This window comes from Elephantulus edwardii, unplaced genomic scaffold, assembly GCF_000299155.1.
Source record: "Elephantulus edwardii isolate Elephantulus edwardi_28Jun2011 unplaced genomic scaffold, EleEdw1.0 scaffold00048, whole genome shotgun sequence".
NCBI classification, from domain to species: domain Eukaryota; kingdom Metazoa; phylum Chordata; class Mammalia; order Macroscelidea; family Macroscelididae; genus Elephantulus; species Elephantulus edwardii.
This window is the reverse complement of record NW_006399798.1, coordinates 5,775,454-5,802,275: the sequence shown is the minus strand read 5'-3', so window position 1 is coordinate 5,802,275 and position 26,822 is coordinate 5,775,454. Positions and strand designations below refer to the sequence as shown.

Here is a 26,822-nt window from a genome sequence, read left to right as displayed (position 1 = left end):
TGCTTTTTTTGTGTGTTTTTCTTTCTTTTTAATGGAAAATACAGCAACCTTCAAGCATTTTAATGGCTTAGGCCAAGATGCCAGAATATCTGGGGTCTTGATTGTACCAGAAAAATACAACTAATTAAGGTGATCAAAGTTACAACAGCTCTTTAGCAGAGAACATTGTAGTAAGGAAAGACTGAGTCTTCACATTTGTCTCTCTTCTTTAGTATCTTTTCCAGGAGGCGGAAGAGGAGAAAGGAAGAGAGGAAAGGAGTAACAGTATCACTGAGGGCCAGAATCATATGGAAAGAACATTTTGTTACATACTCCTAAGAACAAACAGGTATGTTTTGGACAAGGTGCTTTAGGGACAAAGGAATTTATAGTGCTACTCATGTGGAAATTTAGGACTTCTCCCAATGAAAGGTCAACTGCTGTTCACAAGAGATAATGAGCCTGTTGCTGAGGGTGGAAGTTCTTATGTTGGAAACACATGTTACTGTGAATAGTTAAGACAGGAGCAACACACTGCAAAGGCAGGGAAGAAGAGAGAAAACCTGTGCAACACACACCCACAACATTAAGCTTCCTGATTCCTTGCTTTTACAAAGTCCTGTTCCTTCACCCTGCTTTTAGGGCCAGGACATTAGCAGAAAATACTAGAAGGTTCCATCTCCTTTGCTTTAAAAAAAAAACAAAACCCAAAAACGTTTGCTTAAAAACACTTATATATCCAGTGATTAGCAATTAAAACTGGAAAATCATTAACTACTTAGTAGTTATCTTCTGCTAATTATTTATGGAGATCAGCAGCATTACAAAGGGAAGTCATACTGTGTTTCTTAAAGCTCTGTCTGAATGCCTAATGGGTCTCTTTCCGTGTTAATTGCACTTGAAACACATCCATTCTTCATTAATCTCTGAAATTTGTCTGTTGACCCCTCCCCCACTCATTCATTAAAAAGGGAAAGGGGTCAATTTATCATTTTCTCTATAGCTGTTGGAATTCAATGACTGTAGAGCCAGCTCTGCACATGAGGTCAGGAGGCTGCCTGCTGGGACAGGTGGACCTCAGTGGTGGCACTCCAGAATCACAACTTGGACTGCAGCGGTTTCAGGTACTTGTGGTAGGATTCATGGACCTGCAGAGAAGGGGAGGAGAGGAAGCGGTCACTACAGCTGCCAGTGTCACATGGTCTCATTTTATCATGGTCTCATTTTATCTTATTTGTGTACGTTTACAGAGAAAATTTTTTAAAAGGTTTAGAGAGTAGTTATTCTTAATTAAGAAATTTTTTTTCTATAATTATATTTTATTAATTTTCATAAACATTTACAGAGATTTGGGGCTTCCACTCATTCATTGTTGCACTATTCTCTCTACCCTCCTCCCAGTTTGTTCTTGTCCAAATGCCACAGTGCTTGTCAAAGCCAGTTCTGATTAATCTTCTTTGTCAGTGTATCCTTTGCCATTCCCTATCACTCCTCCCTGAGAGAGACTTCACCCTGAGTCATAAGGAAAAGGGGACGGCGTATTCTCTTAGCTACTTCCTGCTGAAAAGGGACGCTGTGGGTTTCAGGGTGAAGATCTTCTCTCACTACTCTAAAGGGCCCCTTTGGCAGTAGGAAATTAAGAAATTTTTTAAAATGAAGACATTATCTGGATCTCATTGGGACTCAGATTCAGGAATTGGAGCACACGGGCCATGAGCCGACTGCTACTGTAGAAGGGCACCTCGCAGCAAGCTCCACCCCAAGTGTGTGCAAAGGTTCAACCAGTTACTAAACTCAAGGCAAAGGAAAGCTGCTTCAAGTGGGTGACCTGGTCCTCTTCTGAACTGGCTTTTCAAATAAAGAGGATGAAAGGGCTTTTACTATGGTCTCACCTGCCTTACAATTTACTTGTTTTTTAATTAATTTTTTTTATTGTGATGTGAATAGAAGCCTGTTAAGAAAACTGGTTCTCCATTCAACAACTCACGTCCATTATGTCTGTGACACAGGTGACTCTGCCCACGTTTTCTACCCTGTGCTTCTCATTTCCTTCAGTCCTAGCCTACCTCTTCCTGCCTTCTAAGCTTCATCCCTAGGCAAGTGGTTCCCTTCCGATCTTGTTTAGCTGGTTGGTCTCCAGAGTACACAGCTGCCTAGTATTACCGTCATCTTACACAAAAACAGCAAAGCTACCAACTGCCACTGAGTCACTTCTGACCTAAAACGATCCTACAGGCTGTAAGATTTCCCAGGCCGTAAATCTTAACAGGAGAAGACTGCCCAGAGCTTTCCCTCTCAGAGTAGCAGGTGGATTCAAAACCCTAACCTTCAAGTTAGAAGTAACCTGACATGTGACACATTATGCCATCAAGGTATAGTCAGGTGCAAAGCTGAGTCATGGAGTACTGCCTTAGCATTTAAACGAAAACTTTAAACAACTAAAAAAAGACATTATTTTTACAAATCACTGTAGTTTTGTGATTTCTTATTTGGTACTTTTACTTATATGTTTATTTACTAACAAAGTGATATTTATAGTAGCTCGATGTAGCCAACTAGTTAAATTCCGATGGAACAAGTAACACACACCGCCTCCTTGCACCCAACATACGGGGCGTGCGGTGTGTGCAGGTGGGGAGACAGGCCTGTGGTTACCTGTGCTTTGTTCAGCGGGGATTTCTTGGCCCACTCAAACAAGTTTTCATAGACATTGCCATCATAGCGGCCCAGCACAGAGCCGAGGGTCATGTCTTTAAAATCAAATGCGTCAACCAGGGCAATGGCGTCAGGGCGGATGACGGTCAGCAGCTCCTTGATCCGTTGGTTCACCTGGTTCATCTGAGAATCTGTCAAGATGCTGCCCTGAAAGGAACCAGACACACACACAACTATGAGACCACAGTTCTCATTTAAAGAGAAAAAAAAAGTTAACCCAACCTAGCAGTGACTGACCTGAAGAAAGTCTCCAGCATGCTGACTGATCCCATACAGAGCGTACAGGAGGCACAAATTCCTCAGGACGGCGTGGACGGAGCTCTCCTGAATTTTGTGGAGCTTTTCTGAAAAGAGCTTAACTGCCACATAGTGGCAATGTGCCTAGAAAGAAGAAAGGGTGAGGGCCTTTTGAAAAGCTTCAGACACAGTGACAAGGTTTCCACCCCCGGATCCAGAGAAGTAGGCCCACTCACCTCGCTTGCGCGGACCAGGTCCACGGAGGTGAGGTTCCAGGCTACCTCCTTGCTCTTCCTGTGACTCACTTCCACTTGGAGGGTTTTTGCAGCAATTTCTACTAATCTGTCAGGAAACGAAGGACAGTTTGCAGTTCAAGGAAATGACCACTGGCACTCACCCTCTCCCCAGCAGGCTCTGGCCAGCACAGCTCACCTGGCTGCACGGAGTTTATAGGCTTCCGTCAGGCTGTCGGGGCAGCTGATGTCCACCACGGTGGGCCAGACGGCCACCTGCTGAGGCTGGATGCGCTGACTGGGTAGGTCATTCAAGTAGGACACCATGCCACACACCAATTTTCCCGACTGTACCTGGTCGTAACTCTTCATCAGGAACCTGAACATGAGCAATACACACCCTGTCAGGCTGTACTTCTGCTGGACACAAGGAACACGTGAGCAGTAACATGCTACTGAAATCTGTGCTCACTGTGGACAGGAATAAACTCTTGAAACAACTTCAATTTCTGGGTCTGGGGTGCATGTGTCTATGTGAGACACTGTCTAGACTGACAGATAAAAACAGTGGGTCAGGATGGAAAGCAAAACTGTTTCTCAGGAAGAAAAGGGATATAAAACCACAGGAGTTGGCGCCTGTGAAAAGGCCTCAAGTCTTTCTAAAGCCTAAAACGACAGTCCTGCAGGAGAGCTGATTCCAACGCAGCGACTGCACACAGGCAGCGGAGACCTGCCCACAGGCCGTTTGAGGCTGTAAATCTTTAGTGATGCTGACTTGTCTCATCTTTCTCTTGAGAGGGGCTGGAGCTTTGAACTGTCAATCTTGTGCTTCGCAGCCCAAGGCTTATCCCACTGTACCACCAGGGCCTCTTCAAGTCTTTTTTAGAACAGATAAATCCTGCAGCAGAGTCTCACCTCGCTGTCTGAAGCATCATGACCGTGTTCTCTCCCTCAAAGGTGCAGGTTGGGGTGAAGTTGACATAAATGTTGGGAAGGCCGCTGCAGTGAGAGTAGCCATGCCCTCCACAAGCCATCCGGCATGCTTCGATGGCCGCGTTAGCAGTCCAGGAGGTGAAAGCCTTAAGGCCGGCAGTGAGGGCGTGGAGCTAAGAGGGGACAAATCCGAGGCCATGTGAACATGAGTGTGACCGGAAATCCCAGTACCAATGAGAAAACACGCGGCTCCGTCCCTGGCACCATCACCCCCCACTGAAGCAGCACAGCCTTCTAGGGGTACAGCAAACTGCCTCCGAACCCCTCTGAACCATTCTTCTCGGCAATGAAGTCACCAGTTACGTTCCTTCGACTGACAAATACGAACAACACTTTCTGATTGACATACTTCTGAAACAAAACCCACAAAAACAAAAAACAGGTCCACAACCACTTTCAACCAGAAGCTGTGACTCTCTGGAGAAGATGCGGTTCTTTTCAAGAAATGCCATCATTTGGTTCTCTCTGGAAATTATCCAACAGCAAACACAGAATCGAAGGGTGGAGGGAGGAGGCCACCCACATACCTCAGGCAGCTCACTCAGGTCCCCCTGGCCGATGTCTTCATTGATCCGATGATAGGTCTCCTTCATGTAGGCGCCTACGAACTGGAAGGCATAGGCAGTGGCCAGGAGTGGAAAGAGTTTATACTGCTGGGTCTGAAAATCCAGAATCTGGGGTTCCGGCTCACTAAAGGATGTAGAAAATGATGGGTGGGAGGGAGAGAAGACAAACACACAGAATTTGCCACGTGGCAGGTTCTATTACAAACATCCTATATGTATTTATTCAGTTCTCATAAAGATCCTGTGAAGTGGCTGGTGTCATCATCTCATTTTACAGATGAGCAAACGGTGACTGGCCTGCAGTCACACAGGATGTAATATCCTTGGCTGAATGGAGGTTATCTGGCTCCAGAGACCATGCTTTTAGTGGTCAGATGTATTGTTTCAGGTACATGACATTTTCTAGCTGTGAAATCCTTGTCTTTCTAATCATTCCAATATGATTAAGGCGGTGAACCTCACAGCAACACAGAGAATCCCGTCAGCTCCCCTCCTGTTATTACCTGTGGTCACGCACCACTGAGGTGATGACTTTTCGTGACCCCAGGAATGGAGAATACTAAGGAGGCCTAGCATACTGCAAATAGCCCTGGGGGCACAGAAGGAAGTGCTCAGCTGCCAGGTACCCCAAGAAAGATGTGGCTCTGCTCCTAGACACTCAGCCTTGGAAATTCTAAGGGGCAGCTGTGCTCAGTTCTACAGGGATGCTGTGAAGTACCACCTGCCTCCACAGCAACAAGTAACACACTAAGGGCTAATTTTTTTTTTTTTTATAATTTTGTGGACGATCAAGTACAATGTTATTCTTAGGTGCTTTCGAGTCAAGCACAACCCCCAGCGACCCTATGAACAATAGTCTGAACCCTGTCCCATCCTGTGCCGTCCTCACACACCGTGACACACTAGACCCCCCCGCAGTCATAATTACAAAGCATTAGATATTCTAAAGTGTAACAGTGAGCACCAAGGCCTGCCCCATACATTTCTTTCAGCTCTTTTTGAGAGTTCAAGGTTACCAAAGCCAAGCCCGCATGTAAGGCAGTACTAAACCAAAAATAAACTATGGTCAGAAACAACAGGGAATCCTCCCTTCTGTATCCCCTTCCAGGCAGGGAAGTCCGTCCCTCTGAGGATGTTAACGGTCTAATAAATCTACCTTTGTTATTTCACTCTCAAAATAAACACCAAAAAACAAAACCAATTTGTGATTCCACAAAGTGAATCTATCTAATTGAATGCCATTTCAGTATACTCAATTCACTGCAGTCAAGAGTGACTCCAATTGTAAAGGTGTTGAGTGCTCTGAATATTTCATTTCCACAGTTCAAGTGGCAGTATTATTACTCTTCTTAGGTTAAGAGAAGGAGGTGCTTCTTCTCATCTCTCACTTAAAAGAAAGCAGACTTGGGTACGAAGCAGCAGGCCCAGTACACTGCCATCCCGCCCATTCTGCATAACTAATCTGTCTTCTCTAAACCCCACCTGGGAACAAAGCTATCTGAATGGGGACAAGGCCAGGCCTGCAGTGGCTCCCATTCAGACCCACTTACTTTGGCTTGATCTCAGATTGGTGCCGCACAGCGCTGTACCGGATGGCAATGGTGCAGGCCTTGGACAGGGCCCGCGCGGCCTCTCCCACGAGGAAGGATCTGACAAACACCATGGTCCCATAGGTCAGCTTATTGCTCAGGGGTTTCACGTACGTGCCATCAGGCTTCACCTGCAGAAGAACAAGGGACGACGCTGCTTCCGATGAAGTCAAGTGCCAAGCTAGGCCAGCAGTTCTCAAAGTGTAGCCCTTGGGATAACAGCATGTGCATCCTGACCAAAGGAGTCACAGAGTGTGGGGTGGGGCCTGAGAGACTTGTTTCAATGGACCCTCCAGGTGATACAAATGTAGCTAACAGCTCAGTGGTTTAGGAAAACAGAAGGGGTTCATCATAATGCCCACAGCTTCTTATTCCAACTGCCCTGACAGAAGTGACATCCGCAGTAAAAAGATGTTACTTCTTCCTAAAAGAACAGCCTTTCAGACCCTGTGATGGTTGCCATGAGCCACTAACATCCCTGTCTGAGGTATGCACTCCTCCTTCCTGTGTAAGAGTACCTGGGCATACTTCATGAGCATGTTTTCTCTGGGGATCCGATAGTTGTCCATCTTCAGGTAGCCGTTATCCATCTCATCATAACCAAATTTGGGGCCAATGTCGCCAACAGTAATACCTAGCACAGAGGATAATCACAAGAGATTTAGGTTCTGGAAGTCTTGGGTCCTCTCCTCTTTAGTTGCGTATTATACTTTAGGCAGAGAAAAACGGTGATATGAACTCTGCATCTCAACATCAATGGAGGAGTCTTACCTGGCAAAGGCTTGTGGGTCCCGATTTCTCGGATAGGCACAATGAAGGCATGGAGTCCATAGCATTTCCCTTTAGTGATGAGCTGGGCAAGAACTATTGCGTGATTTGAAGTCTTTCCAACTGAAACAACAAAGAAAACAAGAAACAGAAGTAGGTAAACCTTTACTTACATTTTTTAAAGGCAAAAACCAAAGAGGGAGAAAATGTTAGGTATAAACACTAGATTCAATCAACAAAAGGCACTCAGAAAGCCTTCCTGAGGGTAGCGTTCAGAAAGTCACTTAAGCTGTTAATAAAATTTATTGAATTTTAACTTATTTACTGCAGTGTTCAAAACACTAACTAATGATAGACCATAATGAAATGAAAGGTCCAGTTCCCCCAATCATCTAGCAACATTTCAAGTGCTCAACAGTTCAACGGGGCCAGGAATGAGGACCACCCAGACGGCAAAACCAGCCAGCACTCTGCTCCTGCAAAGATTCTACAGGATGAAGAAGATGGTGGTTTTGTATCTGGAAAAAATTCCATTTTTTGCATGGCATAATAGGTTTTTCCTCGTTATTTAGATAAGAAAATGTCATATAAAGCATGTATAAAAAATAAAAGAATCCTGGATATATTGTTATGTGCCATCGAGTCACGTGCGACTCATAGCGACCCTATGCACAAGAGCCCTAAATGCCGTTCTATCCTGTGCCAACCTCGCCGTCTCAAACACATTCATTCCCACCACTCCAGTCACAGACTCGATCCATCTCATCAAAGGTCTTCCTCTCCTGTGCCGTCCCTCCACTCTGCCAAACATAATGTCCCTCTCCAAGGACCAGTTCTTCCTTGCAATATGCCCAAAGTGTGTCAGATGAAGCTTCAGAATCCTTGACTCCAAGGAGCATTCTGGCTTCACCTTCTCCAGGACAAACCTGTTTGTTCTCCTAGCAGTCCATGGTATATTCAACACTCTTCTCCAGCACCACAGCTCAAAGGCATCAATTCTCTTTCCTATCTTTCAATCATTAATTATTTGAAGTATATGTACTTCCAAGATAGTAAGTCAGACTAAAATAAGATAACTAAAAGTACATCAGTGATGATTTGTAAAGAAAATGAATTATCATTTGATGGTAAATCAGTTATAATTTATACATAAAATTTTGAAAAAGAATTCAAATGTTTCACAATACAGAAACAACAAAACAAACAGCAAGATATAAAGCTCATTTAAATGATGAGTATGCAAACTATGCTACTGCATGGGAATGTTTATACAAAAAACTAAGAAAAGCAAAGTAAGACAGATGTCAACTCTAAAACATATTAATGTATATCACACATGACACAAGAGCGCTTGAAAATGATTATTTCCAGTAAGTTCTACCTTCCCCACATAGTCTTATAATAAATATCCACATTGCTACAGGGGGCTGCGTCCGCTCGGATCCACAGGCACCCTGTTAAGACAGAACAGAGTTGCTTCATCTTTGTAACTACCACCAAGGGTCAGAAAATTCACTTACGTCCACCCGGCCACCACTTAATGGAGGTTACAGTAGGACTGTTGAGGATGAACTCTTGGGTTTCGGGATCGTAAGTGGCTGTGGTTTCCAATCCTCGAAGATGAGTCCCTGAGGAAAGAAATGACATCTACTTTAGGTGGAAAACGGGAGAAGGTTGGCACAAGGGAAAACTTCCTGCCCAGTCTTTTAAGCAATTTCATCTCAAAGAAAAGAGTCTTACAACACTAAGAATATTTGCAGATGACCTAGAAAAAGTTGCTAACATAGCCCAAGCCCTATATTTCAATCCTATGGCTTCCCATTAGGTTGGAAACATAACTATCAAGCCCACTGTTACTCTAATTGCCAGGATACACTTTACAGCAGTGGTTTGAAACACTGAGGTCAACCAAAAGAAATGCTCAAGGTAGCACCGAGCCATACTGTCCTAAGTATGACCAACGCAGAGAAAATCATCTGGAACACTGACTTTAGGATTCCTAAAGGCCTGGTCCTAGAGGAGGAGTCCACCCTGCTGACTTCCACACCAAGCCTGAAGTTCAAACTAGCAGGGTGACCAGAGTGACCCATCGCTAGCATCATGTTTATGAGAGATGGTCAGGCATTCACGTCTTACATCCTAATAAATGTCAAAGGTCTTCCAAAGGATTACAGGAATGTCGTCTCGATGACACATTTCCTAATTAATAACATGCTGAAAGAATTCCTAAGAATCGTACCAAAGTGCTTCCATGTCAGACCTCAGTAAACCCCTAAACTATGACACGTGTAGGGACTTCCAAGCTGAAGCACAGAACTGGGCAGCTTGTCAGGAGGTCACAGCTTTGCCAGAGTGGGAGTCAAAGAACCAGATACCAAAGTAGCAGCTTTCACAAAACATGGGAGGAGGGGGAGAGGTAACATGTTAAGTGGCACAGATAACAAAATGTTTTCAGATGCACCACGGAAGCAGCTGAGCAGGCCGTTCCCCAAGGCCTGGTCGAGTGGAATACTCAGCATCCACACATGGCAGGGGTCTGTAAGATTCAGCACGTGGCAGGTGTCTGTAAGATTAAGAAAACACGGCTGCGTGGAAACAAGCAGTGGCAAAGGTACCCTAGCAGAGTAGGTTTTTCTAAAGACTTTTTTTCCCTTCTAGTTTTGCTGAGCAGAAGAAAATGAAGCCAGGGGCAAGAACGGCAAACACTGACACCAGTTCACAGCAGAAGAAAGGAGCAACTGCCACCAGCTTCATTAAGAAGGTCAGCAAGGGATGGAAAGAAAAGAGGTGGGAAAAAAGAGAAGCAGTCCGTGTGAAATGCACTGCTTAGAAGTATGGCTTCTGTTGGCATTCCTAAGTTCTGGCCAAAGCACCAACCACAGAGCTTTACTCAACACTGAACTCAAAGTACAAATAACTTTCAGGCACAAAATTACACATTTTTAGCTATATAACCTAAAGTCACATAAACATATCACCTCCTTTAAGCAAGTCAGAGGAATAAATACTGCACCATTTGCATTTCTTCTGGAATTAAAGCCATGAGTGGTTTAAAAAATGAAGTGGAAAGAAAAGTTCACTTTCTATATTCACAATGATTTTGCGAAATTTCAAAACCAAACCGAACAGTATCTTGGGAGTCCACTCTGACTCCCACGACCAGGGGACAGAGTTGAGCTGCTCCAAAGGGTTTTTCAGAGACTCTTAAGTCTTTACAGAAGCAAACTGTAAAGACTGCCACGTCTTTTCCCTCATGGGGCAGCTGGTAGATCTGAACTACTGGCCTTTCGATTAGCAGCTGGGTGCTTAACCACTGGGCTGACAGGGTTCCATACATCAGGTTTCAGGGAACCATGACAAGCGACTTAGCAGATAAGGTCTGGCTTGAAGTTCTTGAATTTCTGAACAGGAGCCATGAGAAAACTAATGAGCACATGTCTGTCACTGCCCAACTACTGATGTCCACTGAAGAGCGTTCCATGCCAAGACATGTGTGTACACACGCACATGCAGGCCACTTGCACTCTGCAGAAAGATGGCGTTTATGGACGGGGTCTGTGGAGATGTCATCGCCAAGCTCGCAGGGGCCCCGCCCAGCCCCAAAGGTAGACTGAATGCACCATACCATGACCCATCTCTGTCTGGGCATAAGTGCCAATGATCTCCAAGTTCCAGGCAGGCATGAAGAAGCGCTCCTGCTGCTCTGCGGTGGCCTGGTGAAGCAAGGTGGGCAGGAACATGCCCAAGTGAAGATCCAGGGGCTCAGGCCGCCCACGGTGCACAAAGCTTCAAAGAAATACCAAGGATGGGCATTTGAGAGAAGTCATCAGGTGTGAGAGAATCAGCAATTTCAACAGACAGAATGAGGGAAGGAGAGAAAAGAAAACTTTCTGTAAGTACGAATTAGTCGGGTGACTCTTAGCAGGGATGGGAGCACTGCCTTTTTCTGTATTACCGAATGTTCTTTATTTTTCAAGTTAGCTAGGAGCATGCTCTGGTGATGCTCATCTCTCCAATCATCTTGGGTGGGCAAAACCAAACCTGCGCAGTCCCAAAGCCGAGAGCACGAGCGAGCATTCCAGGCTAGCAGTGAAATCAAAGGCAACAGACAATTTGGAAAAGTTGTTTGGCGTGCAGAATTTAAGGTGCAGCGTGGCTGATGGTGATTAGATAAGGTGAGGAGAGGAACACAATGGTTCTCTCAGAATGACAGATAGTACGTATGGTCTCTCAGAAACAGTCCAGTGCTGTGTGTCATTTCAGTGACACTTCTAGGCTGGAATCTTTCCTGTTTGTCTGCAAAAGATCCAGCACAGATCTCTTTTTTCTCATGTTATGCCAACTGTTTCAGATTCATATCAAATATTTACCCACTGTCTAGGGAAAGAATTTAATACAAAAATTGACAGTGCTCTTCACCCAATTCTATTTCCGATAGATTAAAGAAATATCTAGTGAAAGTTTTAATTTAAATAACAGATACATGCATAACAAGCTTTCTATCATGATAATGTGGGAATCACCACCAATGAACATTAGAATCTTGATTTTAGTATATTTTAAATCTACTTTCTGAGAAGGTCACTCTTTTCTGTTAGAATTCAGATGCCTTAGACTTACGTATGAGCTTATTTTTATTTCTTAGGCGTATGAAATACTTCTAACAAGCCATCATATTTTTTTCATGCTACTGAAAAACTGGTTTAAGTTCTAAATCAATCTATATCATATTGCTCTTATTCTTTTAAGTATCTTAAAAGATATCTTAAATATCTTACCCATTGAATCAACCACCAGGGCTTTCCAAATTTTAAATATCTTAAAAAATACATTTTAAATCTCTTAAAGGCCTGATCAACCTTTCCGTTTTAAAAGTTTCCCAGTTTGTTCCATAGAAGGTAGAATACGGTGGGGAAAATTTAAAAACAAGAGTACACTACTTGAGCCAGGAACAATCAACTACATGTAGCTCCCAACTTAATGAATTCACTCCAATCACTTCCTCTCTAAGTTGGGTCTGACCTAAGTTACCTTTTTAAATTTTCATTATTACTGCCTTTTTTTTTAAACATTCATTTATCTGACTTTATTTCAATAGGAGACATCTGCTGGGAACCTTAAATGCGCGACTATTCTTAAAAGTGCTATTATTGCCTTCTATCATAGCTTTGTGAATTCCACCTTTGAACATTTACAAATGACAGCATAACATATTATGTCCTATAGCACTATATTGCTTGTATTACTAAACATTAAGATCTATGTGAAAAACCCAACCATCCAGAGTGTCCTAAGCGTGGTCTTCCTCTCTTCAATGCTGTACATCAGGCACTACCTGTATTTTTTCCAGGCAAGTAGTTGTGCTTGAAATGATCCAAACTTAAACCAAAGTATAAAGAAGACCTACCAGACTTCCTCCTTTTACAGAGGAGACATGAAGAGGTGAGTTAAGTGTTTTGTTTAGGTCAAAAAGAGAAGGCCAAAATGAGGATAAGTGACACTTTGGCTAATTTCAGTGGGTGATAAAATCAGAAACACCAAAGTCACTGGTGAAACTCCACTGAGTTTTCAAAGTCGTAAACTTTAATGAGTAAAAATTGCCATCTTTCTCCTTTAAAATGGCTCGTGGTTTTGAACTGCTGACCTTTCAGTTAGCAGCCCAGCCTACAAAGTCTGCAGGAGACAGTACTATATAATGCAACATGGGCTGTGAATGCTGATAAAGATGCTTAAAAGACCAGCTCAAAGCAGAGCTGTCCCTGAAGAGTCAAAGGTGGACACCCGTCGATGTGCTGGCACAGGTGGAGAAGGGTGCCCAGGGCTTCTCAGAACTGCTTTTAGAACTGTGAAATAGTTGCCATGCTAACCAAAAGGTCCATGGTTTGAATCCATCAGTGGTTCCATGGGAGACAGATGAAATCTCCTACTAAGATTTATAGCCTTGCAAACCTTATGAGGTTTGCTATGAGTCAGAACTGACTTGACGATTAGGGGCTTGGTTTGGGTTAAATCTTTGATTAGGAGCTCTGCTGATGAGCTTGTTAAAACACAAGTTGTTAAATGAAAAATCAGTATGCAGTGTCGTCCACTTTGAGAGCTACTCTGTCCTACAGGGTTTATACAAGTTGAAATTGATTTGGTGACTAAGGATTTTTGCTTTGTTTTTGTTTGCTGTGATAAAAATTAAAGAGAATTTTATTGGGGAAAAAAAAGAACTGTGAAATAAGTGGTGGTGGTGGTGGTTATACTGGCTGATTTTCAACTCACAAGAAGAATCTAAAATCATTTAATAAAGTTTTAAGATACAAAGTGGGAGTCCCACAAAAACACCTTCATGGGGGGGGGAATAACCAAAAAAACACATTCCTGGGATGAGAGGGGGCCTTTCACTCAGCAACAGGAATCTCCACTGTGCCCGACTTTAAAGAACTGCGTGTCTAGAATGAAAACTGCCCATGGTCCTCGGACCAAAAAGGAGAAAGCTCTGGACTGAAAACTGGCCGCGGACCAGCTCCGTTCCCTCACAGAAATCGTACATTCCTAGAAATCAGCACAATCCCTGGGAAACGGAGGGCCAGGCAGGCGTGGTATGAATACCAAGGAGGGCTGCAGTCAGGCTCTGTTCCGAGACTGGAGAATGTTTTCAGGATGTCTGCCTAGAGGAAGATTTTTTACAAGTGGAGGAAATGAGATATCCTGCCCAGAAAAGAGTGACCTGGAGCGCACTGGTTTGTTTTTCTCAAATCAAGTTACAAGCTGGTGATCTGGAGATTTTTTATTTTTTTTAATTTTCTCCCCATGGAACAGCTGTTGACCTTGAACCATATGCCTTTGGGGTTGCAGCACTGCTTCTTGCCACTAGGCCGGCAGAGCTCCAAAAGATTTCTTTTAGAGTCACCAGGCACCACTTGTGGTAAAGCACTGGAGTCAATTCTTTTCAAAAGGCACTGTGATCCCCGCACGGCGTGAACGTGGCCAGCGGCTGTTACAGAGGGGAGAATTATTAAGAAAGGAAGAAAAAAAAGAGCACCTCTATGGACGGCATGATCATAAACCTAAGAGAGCGGCAACCAGAACAAAATACCAGCAATAGTAAACGCAGCCTGAAAAGCTAAACGTACACCAGCTCAGTGCCGCGGAGCCAGAACCGAGGAATTGGCCATTTCTCTCGTGTGGAGCAGCTGGTGGATCCTAAACCCTGCCCTTTGGATGACAGCACAGCTTTCTAGCCACTGCCTCACCAGAGCTCCCTAAACGCAGAATGCGGGGAACATCAGTAATATTTTTATCTGTTAGGACCATCCAACCGGAAATTCCAGAAAAGAGAAAGACAACGTATGGCAAAATGACAAGACAGTAAAAATCTGTGAAATATTACTTCTCAATATATTAGATTTTAAGCTCAAGATATTACAGATTTATTTAATGAAAAAAAATTATCTATGTACCTAGTTGAATGGATAAATGATGACAAAAATCACCGTAATCACTAATTCCTCACAGAGTGGCCTAAACAGTTCATAACAACACTTTTATTAAGTGTTGTTGAGTCGTAGACGACTCATAGCGACCCTATGCATGAAAGACCTGAACACTTGCATAACTTTCATCAATTCTCTAAGTTTGTAGTGTTTCTGGAGGCAAGCTATTACAGAAGTGGATGCCACTCCTGCTTCCAAGCTTGTTTTAATCTGGGAGCTCCACCAAACACTGTCCACCAAGGGTGACCATTATCGCATTTGACACATCAGTGTCACAGTGTTAAGCATCACAGCAAATGGACACATCAGTGCTATACCAATTAGAAGAATATTTGACCAAAAACAATTAAAACCAGGCCCAAGGGATTAAAATCACCCATCTTTGGCGTGGCAGCATCACTTTCTGTCCACTACTACCCAACACTACCCAAGAAAAGACATAGATTTCATGTAAAACTAATTTTTCAAACATGACAAACAAATTTGAATTAATCTAGGGAATAATGAGGAAAGAATATAAAATAGATATGTCGTTAAATGGAGTCCTAGTCCATCACATTTTAGAGTATGTTATAAAGTAAAAACAACACCAGGAACAATAGGCAAGTTCAACCGGGAACCAAACAGCAAGTGCTGGCGAGGCTGTGGAGAGACTGGAACTCTTACTGCTGGTGGGAATGTAAAATGGTACAGACTCTGTGTGGAAGGTGCCAGATGCTTTTTCAAAAAGTTGGAAATAAAAATACCATTTGACCTAGCAATTTCACTACTGGGAATACACCTTAAAGAAGCCAGAACCACCCACGACTCAAACAGATAAATGCACACCCATGTTTACTGCTGGGATATTCACAATAACAAAGAGGGAAGAAGCAAGCCAAGTGCCCATCAACAAATGAATGGATAGAAAAACCACGGTACATTCACACAATGGAATGCAATGCAGCAATGGAAAAACAATGAACTTGTAAAACATTACAAAATATGGGGGACCCTAGAGGGCATTATGCTGAGTGAAATATTTCAGTCATAAAAGGACAAATACTGCATAACACTGCTGTTATAAAATACAACAGACATTTTATATTCTGGGGGGTTGGGGAAGAATAGGGAAAGACTTGATAATGAACACTGCATTAAAACAGATGAAGGCATACTGCACTGAAACAGATGAGGGAGAGGATAATTTAAAAGCGATGTATGATAAGGTATTATGGTTATCACAAGAGTCCATAATTAAGGTTGCAGAGTGGAATGTACTTGGGACGGTGGGAGGGGTGCAGGGGGACTGTGTACCAGGGAGGGAGTTTTTCTCTTTTCAAAAAGAGGAGCGAAGTTGGGGGATGCGGGAGGGCTGGGTGGGAAGAGAAGTGCAGCATTGAATGAATGGAAATCCAAAATCTCTGTAAATGTTTATTAAAATTATTAAAATTAAAAAAAATTTTATCGGTTCGAATCCACCAGATGCTCTGCCGGGGAAGGAGGGACAATCTCCTCCTGTACCAGTCAGATCTGATTTGACGGTACACTCACACAAAAATAAAATAAATAAATAAATACAATTTTTATAAAAAAACCCCAAACAGATGAAGGCAAAAACTATCTGAAAGGAATATGATTACGCATTACATGTGTGAGAACAATCAGGAACAAGGGGTGCACTACAAAATGGGCTGCGGAGGGGAAGGGAACAAGAAAATATGCAACAGTGAATAAAATAATAATTTTATACACACACACACACACACACACACATACACACACATACACACACACACACACACGTATATATATGTATGCATGTATGTATGTAAGTAATTACAGCAACAATGACCCAAAATTTATGTTAGGAGAAAACACAGATAAACAAATCAATGTAACATATGGAAGTCTACAGAAGAAAGAAGGGCCCTCTCCTCCCGTGAGATTTCCAGTCTCTGAAAACCCAGAGGAGGGTCAGCTATAAGTTGAGTCTGACTCGATGGTACACAGAAGCAGCAACAACATACATAAGGTTCTAGAAATAAATATAAACTTACAAAAAGTCTAAAACAAACCAGAAAAAAATAAAGCAATGGGAAAAGAGCCAATTGTTCTAACAGCCTGAAATCTGGAAAACTATGGAAGCAAGTTTTTCCTCCACAGCATACAAAAAAGTGAACAAGTTACACATAAACAAGTTGGTTTGTGGGTTGCGTTGTTTTTTTTTTGCCAACAAGTTTTGATGGAAGGAAAAGTTATACTTAAAGAGTTCACATGAGCTGGAATCAACTTCACATAGTGAATTTTTTAAGAAACCAGAAGAGTGCATTAAATAAAGGCACAATTTTTTTAAAAGATAATTTAAAAAAAAGATAATCATGTAAAGTGTCAATAGGCAGATTGTATTTAATCAGTGCATAGGAAATACAAGTATGTAATAACATCCAAGTTCATTGGCAATAGAAAACAAAACTTAACTCATAGTAGCAAAAAAGTAAAGTAACCATGTTGATGGGGCCACAGAGACACACGGGTACAATAATTAACTTGCTAAATATATTATAAATTGGTTATCTAATTCAGGAATAGCTTTACATTATAAAACACAAAAGCTACACAAAAGCTTCAGAGGTAGCCATTCATTTCTGAGAACTGGAGTTATCCAAAGGTATAATTCCAAGACTAGCTTTGGTAAAAGTTCAGTTGTTGACTGCCTTTGAGTTGAGCATGACTCACAGCAACACTATTAACAAAAGGCCTGAAGCGCTTCTACAACTATGGACATTTACCGAAGTTCACAGAGTTTCTGGAGGCTTGTTGTTTAGGAAGTGGTTGCAAAGCTGTCTTAAACTGGGAGCTTCACCAAATAGTGTCCACCATGGGAACCTGTTACAGCATTTGACACCCCAATGGCACAAGGTTCAGCATCACAGAAACCTCAAGTTACCTCAGTACAGTATATTGACAGAAGAGTGCTGTACCACTAAGAATGTTCCTCCAAAATATAACAACCAACTTTAAATACAAAGGCCATCCCCAAGGCTTAAAAAAAACACACCACCAAACCACAAAAATCAACATAGCATGTTATTGTTGTTATGTGCCGTTGAATCGCCTGTGATGCATAGAGACCTTATGTACAGCACCTCTGAACCCTTCCTTGTCTTGAGCCAGTTTTCACTAATTCACACCAACCCCCACTACCCCAGATACTGTGTCAATCCACCTTATCTGGGGTCCTCCTCTCCTGCACTGTCCATCCACCCTTCTGAGCATGATGTCCTTCTCCAAGGATTGGTCTCTCCTGGCCACGTACCCAAAGTAAGTGAGGCAGAGCTTCAAAATCCTAGCCTCCAAGGAGATTTGGTTTCACCCTTTCCAAGACAGACCAATTTGTTTTCTTGGCAATCCATGGTATGGTCAAGAATTTCTCCAGCACCACAACTCGAAGGCATCTATTCTTCTTCTGTTATCGTTAGTCATTGTCCAGCTCTCTGAAGCATAACAAGTAATTGAGAAGACCATGGCCTGGACTAGGTGCACCTTTGTATCTAGACAGACACCGTTGCTCTTCAGCACTCTAGAGAGGTCCATTACAGCCGATTTCCCCAGTGCAATTTGTCTTTTGATTTCCTGACTGCTGGTGTTAAGTGTGTTGACTGTGGATCCGAGCAGGTTGTAACTGCTAACAATCTCAATCTCTTCTCCATCTATCATGGTGCAGCCAGTTGTCCCAGTAGTGTGAGAATCTCTGTCTTCTTGATGCTGAGCTTCAATCCATACTGAAGACTCCAGTCCTTGACTTTTTGCAGCAAGCACTTCAGGTCCTCCTCAGTTTTAGCAAGCAAGGTTGTATCACCATATCATAGGTTGTTCATGAATCTTCGTCCAATCTTGATCCCACACTCCTCCTTGTAAAGCCATGCTTCTTGAATGATCTGTTCAGCATTCTTAATTGTGAAAAAGTTACAATCACCCAGTTACTCAAAAGAGCAAGTCCAGCTGGGAAGCAGTGAGTCATCTGGAAAAAGGAGAACAGGCCACAGTCCGGTGTGAGGAAAAGAGAGGTGAAGACGCAGGAGAGAGATGAATGACTCGGTTAAGTTCATGGCCTACTTGTCAAGTTTCAAAGGAAGAAGGCACTGCTTTCTCTCATATTTGCGTATTAACAATGGGAATTGTAGTGCAACAATGAATGAATAGAAACCCCAAATCTCTGTAAATGTTTATGAAAATTAATAAAATATAATTATAGAAAAAAAAACAATGGGAATTGGCATCACTGTCAATGATAGTGAATATGCATTATATGGGCCTTATTTTTCTAGATAAAAATGATGAAGAAGGAATAAAAGTCAAGGAGAATCCCTATGATGTAGCCAGGACCTGACATGATAAAATGACTGTTAAAAAATGTCTAATGAAATGACTATCTAGTCATAACTCAGAAATGTGCGGTGAGGAAGATGAACGCTGGGCTGCTGGGAAGCAGTTCAACACTAGAATCCCAGGAGGTGCCACCCTGTTTGGCCCAGGCCGTGCCCTTGACGAAGGCTCACGGAGCAGCTGTGCACAGGGAGGTCTTCACGCACCTACACAAACTGGTCAACCAAGCACAATGCTCTGATGTGAATTCGTAACATTCCGAGGACTAAGACCCAAGGTTACAACTCTGTTCTCCAAAACAAGGAATTAAAGAGATTAAGGCAGGGGAAAGGGTTGGAATACCAGAAAGTATCCTAGAACTGGAAGCAAAAACAGAAGAAAAATGCTAACATTCAAACATGTCTGGAGCAAGATCTTGGTCCAGTTTCTGAGAGCCTCAAACCAGTCAAGTTCAAGTCCTCATTTCTTCCGTTTTCAGGTGAAAACAGAAGGCATTTGCAATGGTACTTCACAGAGGCAGCAGGATTCAAGGAATAAAAACATGCATGACAGACTCATGTGGTTTAGACTGTTTCACAGCCTACAACTACTATGAATCCTAGGACTATCCAGTCAAGACAGTTCTACAATGCAGAATATTAACACAAGAAACAGCTCTAAGCCCTAAAGTGACTTAAAGATTTCAAGACAGAAACACACAGTGCAAGGTGGGAAGACAGTATTAGGAAACCGGAAACTTTTGTTCTGTTGTTTGTTTTTTTTTCACTTGGGCCACCCTGAAGACAAACTCTGTGCTGTTTATCAAGGTAACATCACACCATGACCATGAACTGCGTTCATTTCCCTTCAGTAATTCCTAATCAGAAAGCAGAGTTCAGTGCCCCTTTCCTGCCATCATCTGAATCTCTCTTTCCCTTTGGTTTTCTGTTCTTCTTTTCTTTCTCTCTCTTTATTTCTTCAATAATTAGAAATGAGCAGCTCAAATTCATGACAATCCTAATTGTCAATATTCACAAAAATACAGCAAGACCCAAGCAAAACTTTTTCTAAGTTATCAGGTACTTAGGAACAATGTGATCAAGAAATCGTGTTCATGGACACACATTTAAAAAACAAAAACACAACACCAGCAGAAAAGTCTGGAGTCAGATGGAGAGAATGATGGTGTGTTTTCCAAGCTCTCTATCATCTGCTAGTGGGTAAGGACACAGGAAGCCACCCGAGTGCTGGAAGCCTCTGCCTCATCAGAATCTACATCTTGTAACAGCATCCAAGCTGAGCAGCCTCCAGGCATCAATGAGGCTGCCACCCTCTACAGGCCTCAGCAATTTGAGACACCAACGCCACAAGGTATTTGGCCATACTGTATACGCGTCTTTCCAAACTGCACAGCACTGGCTAAAATGGGGTCACAACAGTTCATCTAGGAGAAACTCGTTTGAAAGGTATGTACAGGTCAGAGTCCTAGGCCAATTTAAAGAGAAAGAACATACAAGAAAAGGAGATACTGAATTTTAAGACTGAATGACTTGAAAACAAAATCCCAAGGGAGCAACCGCGGGAGACCCAAATGCCGAAGTCCTGGGGTGGGTCCCCGCTGGCCCTGCAGGCAGACTAACCGTGGCCCATTTCCGTCTGGGCGTAGGTGCCAATTATCTGGAGGTCTTGGGATGGAGACAGCCATTTCTCCTGCTGAGCAGTGGTGCCCAGATTCATCAAGGTGGGAATAAACATGGAGTAATTGAGGCCCACAGGTTCCACAAAATTGACCAAATGCAGTCTACAGGAGAGAAAAGAAAAGGGTCTCAGCCTCTCGCCGACCGACAGTGAACTCACCACCCCCTGCTGCCGAACGGTTCTGGCCTTCAGGATAAAAGGAGGGAAAATCCAACCTGGTTTTCAATGTGTACACAGAATGTACCCTTTTATTACCCAAAAAATACAGCAGAACCTGCTCTCTCTTCCTCTCCTAGCCTTTCCAGGACCAGAATCCTGTCACATTCTCTATTTTGTCTAGAAAGCTAAGTTCCCACCTAAAATGTTCTGCTTTTTGTTTTGATGGTGTTAGCTGTTGGACTTTTTAGTGTATATTTATGTTCTTATTTTGGGCTTTATTTGGTTTTAAGAATCAAAAGGAATTCCACTGAACACTCTCTGACAGTGTTAGGAAAGAGCTTCCTAAAGAATGATTTTAAGCACTCTTTGCCTAGGTAAACTAAGAAACTGGAAATACAGGCTCATTAACCCCTAAAGGTGGTCAGGGTACATAGTGCTAATAAGGTAATGTAAGTCAGTCAAGAACGTACTTCCCCTGGCCTGGAAACAGCTCTGCAAATAGAGGGATGCTCTCGTCACAAAGAAATCCAGAGCTAAACTATCGTCTCATAAAATGAGAAACCTGTGACATAGTCAAAATAAAAATTATACAAAGTCTCTGTAAATTTTTCATTAAAATTTTAAAAAATTATAAAAAATAATAAAAAAAGGAACTGTAAAAAAAAGTATACATGCTAGAATGTGTTAGGTGTATTGTATTACACATAGGAGTCACAGCAGTCTACTTTCTACTTCGAGACAGATACACCCACCCAAAGAGGTGGAAGTACAAAGCATCTAACAGATCTTGGTGACACTCCAGGATAAAGTGCAAGTGGTGGCACCACCAACTTACCCTTGTTATGAACAGAGCATAAGTGAAAGGGCAGAAGGGCAGGTTATCAGTCTACTTTTGGGGAGGTCCTAGAACCATTCTACTATCTAAAAAAAAGCAACAGTAAACATCTTATTTTCCTATATCCTAAATGAAAACTATTCAAATGATCTTTCTTTTCTACCTCCACAAATCCCAACTCATCTGGACATAAATAACTCTCCCTTAAGATGCCCTTGCTGTAATGAGCTCACAGTGGCAATGGAACAACGCAGCCTGCGTGCTCCTGTGCCATCCTACGAGCAGCATTCCATCTGTACCTCTTATGAAACGGAGGTGTTCATTATTCTGGAGTTCACAGCAAACTCAACATTCTCCACCATGGAGAGTGTTGTGGTGTGTACCATCGAGTCAGAACCCACAGCTGACCCTCCAGTGGTTTTTTTTTTAAATTTTTATTTTATTATTTTGTGTGTGCATCTACCGTCAAATCGGGTCTGACTGGTACAGGAGGAGATGGCCCCTCCTTCTCCGGCATAGCATCTGGTGGATTAGAACCGTAGATCTCTGGGATTGCAGTGCAGCTTCTTGCCACTAGGCCACCAGAGCTCTCCGTCCAGTGGGTTTTTAGAAGTAGTAAACTGCACGGGACAAGACTGCTCATCCTTCTCCCACACATCAGCTGGAGGACGTGAACAGAGTGCTCTCAGGACTGCAGTGCAGCTTCTTGCCGCTAGGCCACCAGAGCTCCCTACGTCCTAAGCTATGGATGTAGTATTTATCAATTCCACCATGGAGTACCGTCCATGCCCTAAGTCTAGAGTTCAAGTCAGCAGAGGAGCACACTGAAAGCACGTGTTTCTGCTGGTGGCGGCGGCAGGCATTCGTGAGTGTGGATGATCACCTGGGGATGCTGGCGACAGAGTCATTCAGATACCAAGAGATGGCCAACACCTAAAATGCTTTTTCACCCTGGGATTCTAGTTTCTGGATGTTGCAAACAGTTAAAAAACTAAAGCATATAAACCACAAGGTTGGTGGCTTGAGCCCATCCAGAAACCAACCTCTTGGAAGAGGCCTGGTGATTGGTGCCTGAAGTTACAGCCTTCAAAATCCTATGGGATGCAATTCTGCTCTGTGGACAATGGACACATGAGTGGGAATGAACTGAAGGGGTTATCTGAGTATCTCAAGTTCACTCAAGCTGACCGAAGGGAAGCAGGAGAAAGAGCAGTATGAAGAGGGGAAGGATTTCATTTCCAAGCAGTTCAGACCAGGAGCAGCTGAGTATCCTGGCATGGATTTAACTCACCTCACCAAACGCACCGCACCTGACAGAGCAATCCCATCACTTAACTACCTTCCCAAACTCCCTTAGTGCGTTTATACAGGAGAAATGGATACAGAGTAACTTCTGGGGGGAAATTTAAGAGAAAAGGAGAAACTTAAGTGCTGCAAATAGAAAAATACAAGAAATTCTTATTTCCATCAGGGAGCTCTGGTTGGCACAGTCGTTAGGAAGCTGCACTACTAAGCAATAGGTAGCTCTGCTGGTTCAAATCCACTGGCGGCTCTGTAGGAGAAAAGTGGGCAATCTCCTTCTGTGTATGGTTTATGGCCAAATAAAACGAAAATCAGCTGTAGGTCACTTCTGACTTAACAGCAATGACATTCTCATTAGGGAATTGAGAAAGCTAACTCAGAAAGACAATCGGAGGTTTATAAAATCATGATACAAGAACAAAGAGGAAATCGCAGCAAGTATCTATGTTTTTAATGACAGGCTGTGACATTTTTTGAGGATATATGAAAATAAAGAACAAAAATCTGACAGTTTTTTGGTTGGTATTATTATTATTATTTTGTGTGTATGTGCATCAAATCGGATTTGACTGGCATAGGAGGAGACTGCCCCTCCTTCTCCAGCAGAGCATCTGGTGGATTTGAACCCTGTAGCGCTGGGATTGCAGCGCAGCTTCTTGCCACTAGGTCACCAGAGTTCCTAGACAGCTAGTTTTTCAACTCTGTTTAATCATCCTTCCTGGAGATTTTTTTTTTAAACAAACACAAACTGAAACAAACAACAAAATAGCTTTTTTAAAAACAAAAAGAACATTCTACACCTCCTCATGGAAATATTTGTCACCTAGAACACTCTTTCTCCCACCCTCAAATATAGAGCTTTTAAAAAACTAAAAAGAGTAACAAACCCATGACTGATTCTCATTAGAAATTTAAACTCTTAAAAATATTTTAGTTTTCTTTTCACAGCAAATGGTAGAAACCTGAAGGAAAAAAAGTATGGGGGAAAAAAAAAAGAAAAAATTTATAGGAAAGATGATTACAAAACCAACTTTCATAGTCTTCAAACACAAGGTTTACTTTCTCAAGGACTTGAAGGAACAGTTATTTTAGATACCTGCTGAGAATCTCAAAGTGGTATAGTAATATTCAGTCAATTTTAAGGTAATCTCATCAATAAAATTATTTAAAAAAAGGTTTTATTTTGAGATAAGAAAAAAAATGGGTGCAAAAGAGACTAATAAATACCAAAAATTTCCAGAAAGGGAGATGTTACTGTATCTTAATTTCCTCCACCCTTTTTAATGCCACATTTTAGGATTTAAGAAACCTTGAAATACACTCCAGGTGATTGGCATAAGTTTCTTTTTTTACTTAATAAAACACTGGTGGGATTGATAATCATTAAAAGTCTTGGCCTTCAGTGAGCTCTGGTGGCCTAGAGGCAAGAAGGTGTACTGCAATACCAGAGGAGCACCGTTCAAATCCACCAGATGCTCTGCTGGAGAAGGAGGGACAAGCTCCTCCTGTACCAGTCAGATCTGATTTGACGGTACGTACGTACACACACGTACACACACACACACACACACACACACACAATAATAAAAGAAAAAAAAGTCTTAGACTTCACTGAGGCATTGAACATTCCAAAGCTCATTTTTTAAATCCTCCTCTCCAGCCTACACTGATCTCCCAAACTAATCCTAGCAATACGGAAAAGAATGTCAAAGGTTATATAAAAGTCTGCCTATTCAGACACCTAAAACGTATGTGCAAAAGAATTCTACTAACTCAGAATAGAGTAATTCTTATTCCTAGAAGAAGAAAAAAGTCTATTAAATACCACACAATGGTTTTTTTTAAAAAAACACAGATATACAAAAGAAAGTGGCTGGTGCTCACTGATCTTTGACTTGAATGGACTTCGTTCTATTTCATTATGACTTCACCAACACCCCAGGTTATGAAATCTTCTCCCGGACTCTGATCCACCACTTCACCACTGTTACCAAGCTTCTTTGTATTATTTTCAGGAGGGACAAAAATCTCACCTTTTTTACAATTTCCCCTATTCAACTCAAGGAACTGAAAAATATCATCCTGAAGGAGTCACCCGACAGAAGAATTCCCACAGCCATGAATCATGAACTTTAAAAACAGCATTTGTAAGTTACTGAGTTTCTGATTTGCGTTAATTCCCAAAACAAATAAAGAAAGAAATTAAATTTTTCTAACTAGGTGAGCCATCCTAAAAAATTGCAAATAATTTTACCTCAATAACAACAACTAATAGAAAATAATTAGGCACTAAATGGAACAGAACCAACAGTGACTCGGCAGAATGGCTGTCACTTTTCTTGATCCTTTAATATATCACACTCATACCAGGTAATCACTATTGATGAAAACACTAGTATGCTTCTAAAAAGCAGAAACTTCAAGGGAAGAACCAGCCAGGAATAAATGAAAAGTAAGCGGGATACCATAAAACAAAATAACCGTGTACTAAGATCATTCTAGTGATGGTGCTGTGTGTCCCCATGGAGGAATCAACGCATGGCTGACCCTCCAGGAAGTTTTCAGTAGTGGGAAATCACATGGGTAAAATCAACCAATCAATCAATCCCAATGTGGTACCCCTCATTTTTTCCTTCTGAGCAGCTGGTGGATTCAAACTGCCTGCCATTGGGTTGGCAGTGTGACTCCTTAGCACTAGGCCACCAGAATGCTCTAAGATAATTTAATAATGGTGTTATAATGATGGAGATTAAGAGAAAAGAATTTTAATTGAAAAGCAAGTTTATAAAAGGATAGCCTGAAGAAAACACAAACCTCCTTGGCCCTCAGCTCCCAGGGATGTTTTTATGTGGTTTCTTACTGACAAGGGGCCCTTTTCAGACCAGATTCAGTCACAAGATTCAACAGCAAGAGGGCCTTAGGATATTTCATATCCATCCTGAGCTTGTATCTTCTTTACCCACCTCCACATTTTCCAGTTATCTTAAATTCAGGTCTACAGTAGCACACGAAAACAGAAGCTGCTGTTGCCCCAAAACCTGGAAATACTTGGGATTCAGTAAACAAAACATACTTCCAAACTTGGCTTCTGAGTATATAGCAGGTTAATATACAAAGAGCAAAGCCCTTTTGCATTGAGATGCCCCAATGCCCCTTTGAGACAGCAAATGCACCGTCCACTGCCAACCTTGCTGTCCACATACGAATAAAGCTGTCAAACAGGACAAGAGAGGACATCACTTAGGGACTTCCCGGTCTGGGCTGCTGGCACCTGTTCTAGGCGGGGCACCTACTTTTTAAACCACATAATTTCCTCAGGGTCTGCGATGTGGAATTCTCTCATCTTCTTCACCATGTTGGAGCTCTTCCTGACCGCCACCTCATAGCGCTGGCTGCGACTTAGGAAGTTCGGGTCCTCATGCTGGAAGTCGGGGTCGTTCAGGATCAAGTTCTCTGCAAGAGAGCAAAGTGCAGAAAAGAGGAAGACAAGTTCAAGGTCCCTGAATCAGAAGTTGGTTTCTCCATCGCGGGCAGAGGGGCCCCTTTCTGGACAAGTGTCTCCCCAGCCCCTAGTGCTCCAGGAAAGGGGAGTCTCGGCTGATCGAGAGGTTGGGGGGAGCTGATGGAGAGACTGGGGGGAGCCGATCGAGAGGATGGGGGGAGCTGATCGAGAGAGGCTGGGGAGAGCTGATCGAGAGGTTGGGGGGAGCTGATCGAGAGGATGGGGAGCTGAGCGAGAGGATGGGGGAGCTGAGCCCCCCAGTGCCCGTCCCCCGACTCGCATCGAGCGCGGCCCCGCCGCCCTCACCGATCTCCCGCCGGCGACGAGTGCTTTCGGGGCTGCCGTCCAGCACGTTGGTGAGCAGCTCGGGGTTGAAGCTGGCGCCGGCCCGCTCCCTGCGCAGGTCTGGGTTCATGGT

The 26,822-nt window shown here is 42.8% G+C and overlaps 1 protein-coding gene across 2 annotated transcripts; it reads right to left on the bottom strand.

The window, feature by feature from the left end:
• Positions 1-1,076: 1,076 nt before the first annotated feature.
• Positions 1,077-26,822, bottom strand: ACOX1 (acyl-CoA oxidase 1, palmitoyl). Of its 2 annotated transcripts, none has more exons than XM_006886197.1 (14): positions 26,711-26,822; positions 26,196-26,355; positions 20,549-20,709; positions 8,601-8,708; positions 7,084-7,203; positions 6,831-6,946; positions 6,274-6,443; positions 4,685-4,847; positions 4,080-4,270; positions 3,364-3,543; positions 3,168-3,273; positions 2,932-3,075; positions 2,635-2,841; positions 1,077-1,127 (listed from the first exon to the last, which is right to left on the bottom strand). In XM_006886197.1, exons 1-14 carry the CDS (start codon positions 26,817-26,819, stop codon positions 1,077-1,079), a joined length of 1,986 nt encoding a protein of 661 aa, XP_006886259.1. In that variant the 5' UTR covers positions 26,820-26,822. The 2 variants fall into 2 exon arrangements, with proteins under 2 accessions (XP_006886259.1, XP_006886260.1); XM_006886198.1 differs by lacking the exon at positions 20,549-20,709 and adding an exon at positions 10,706-10,866.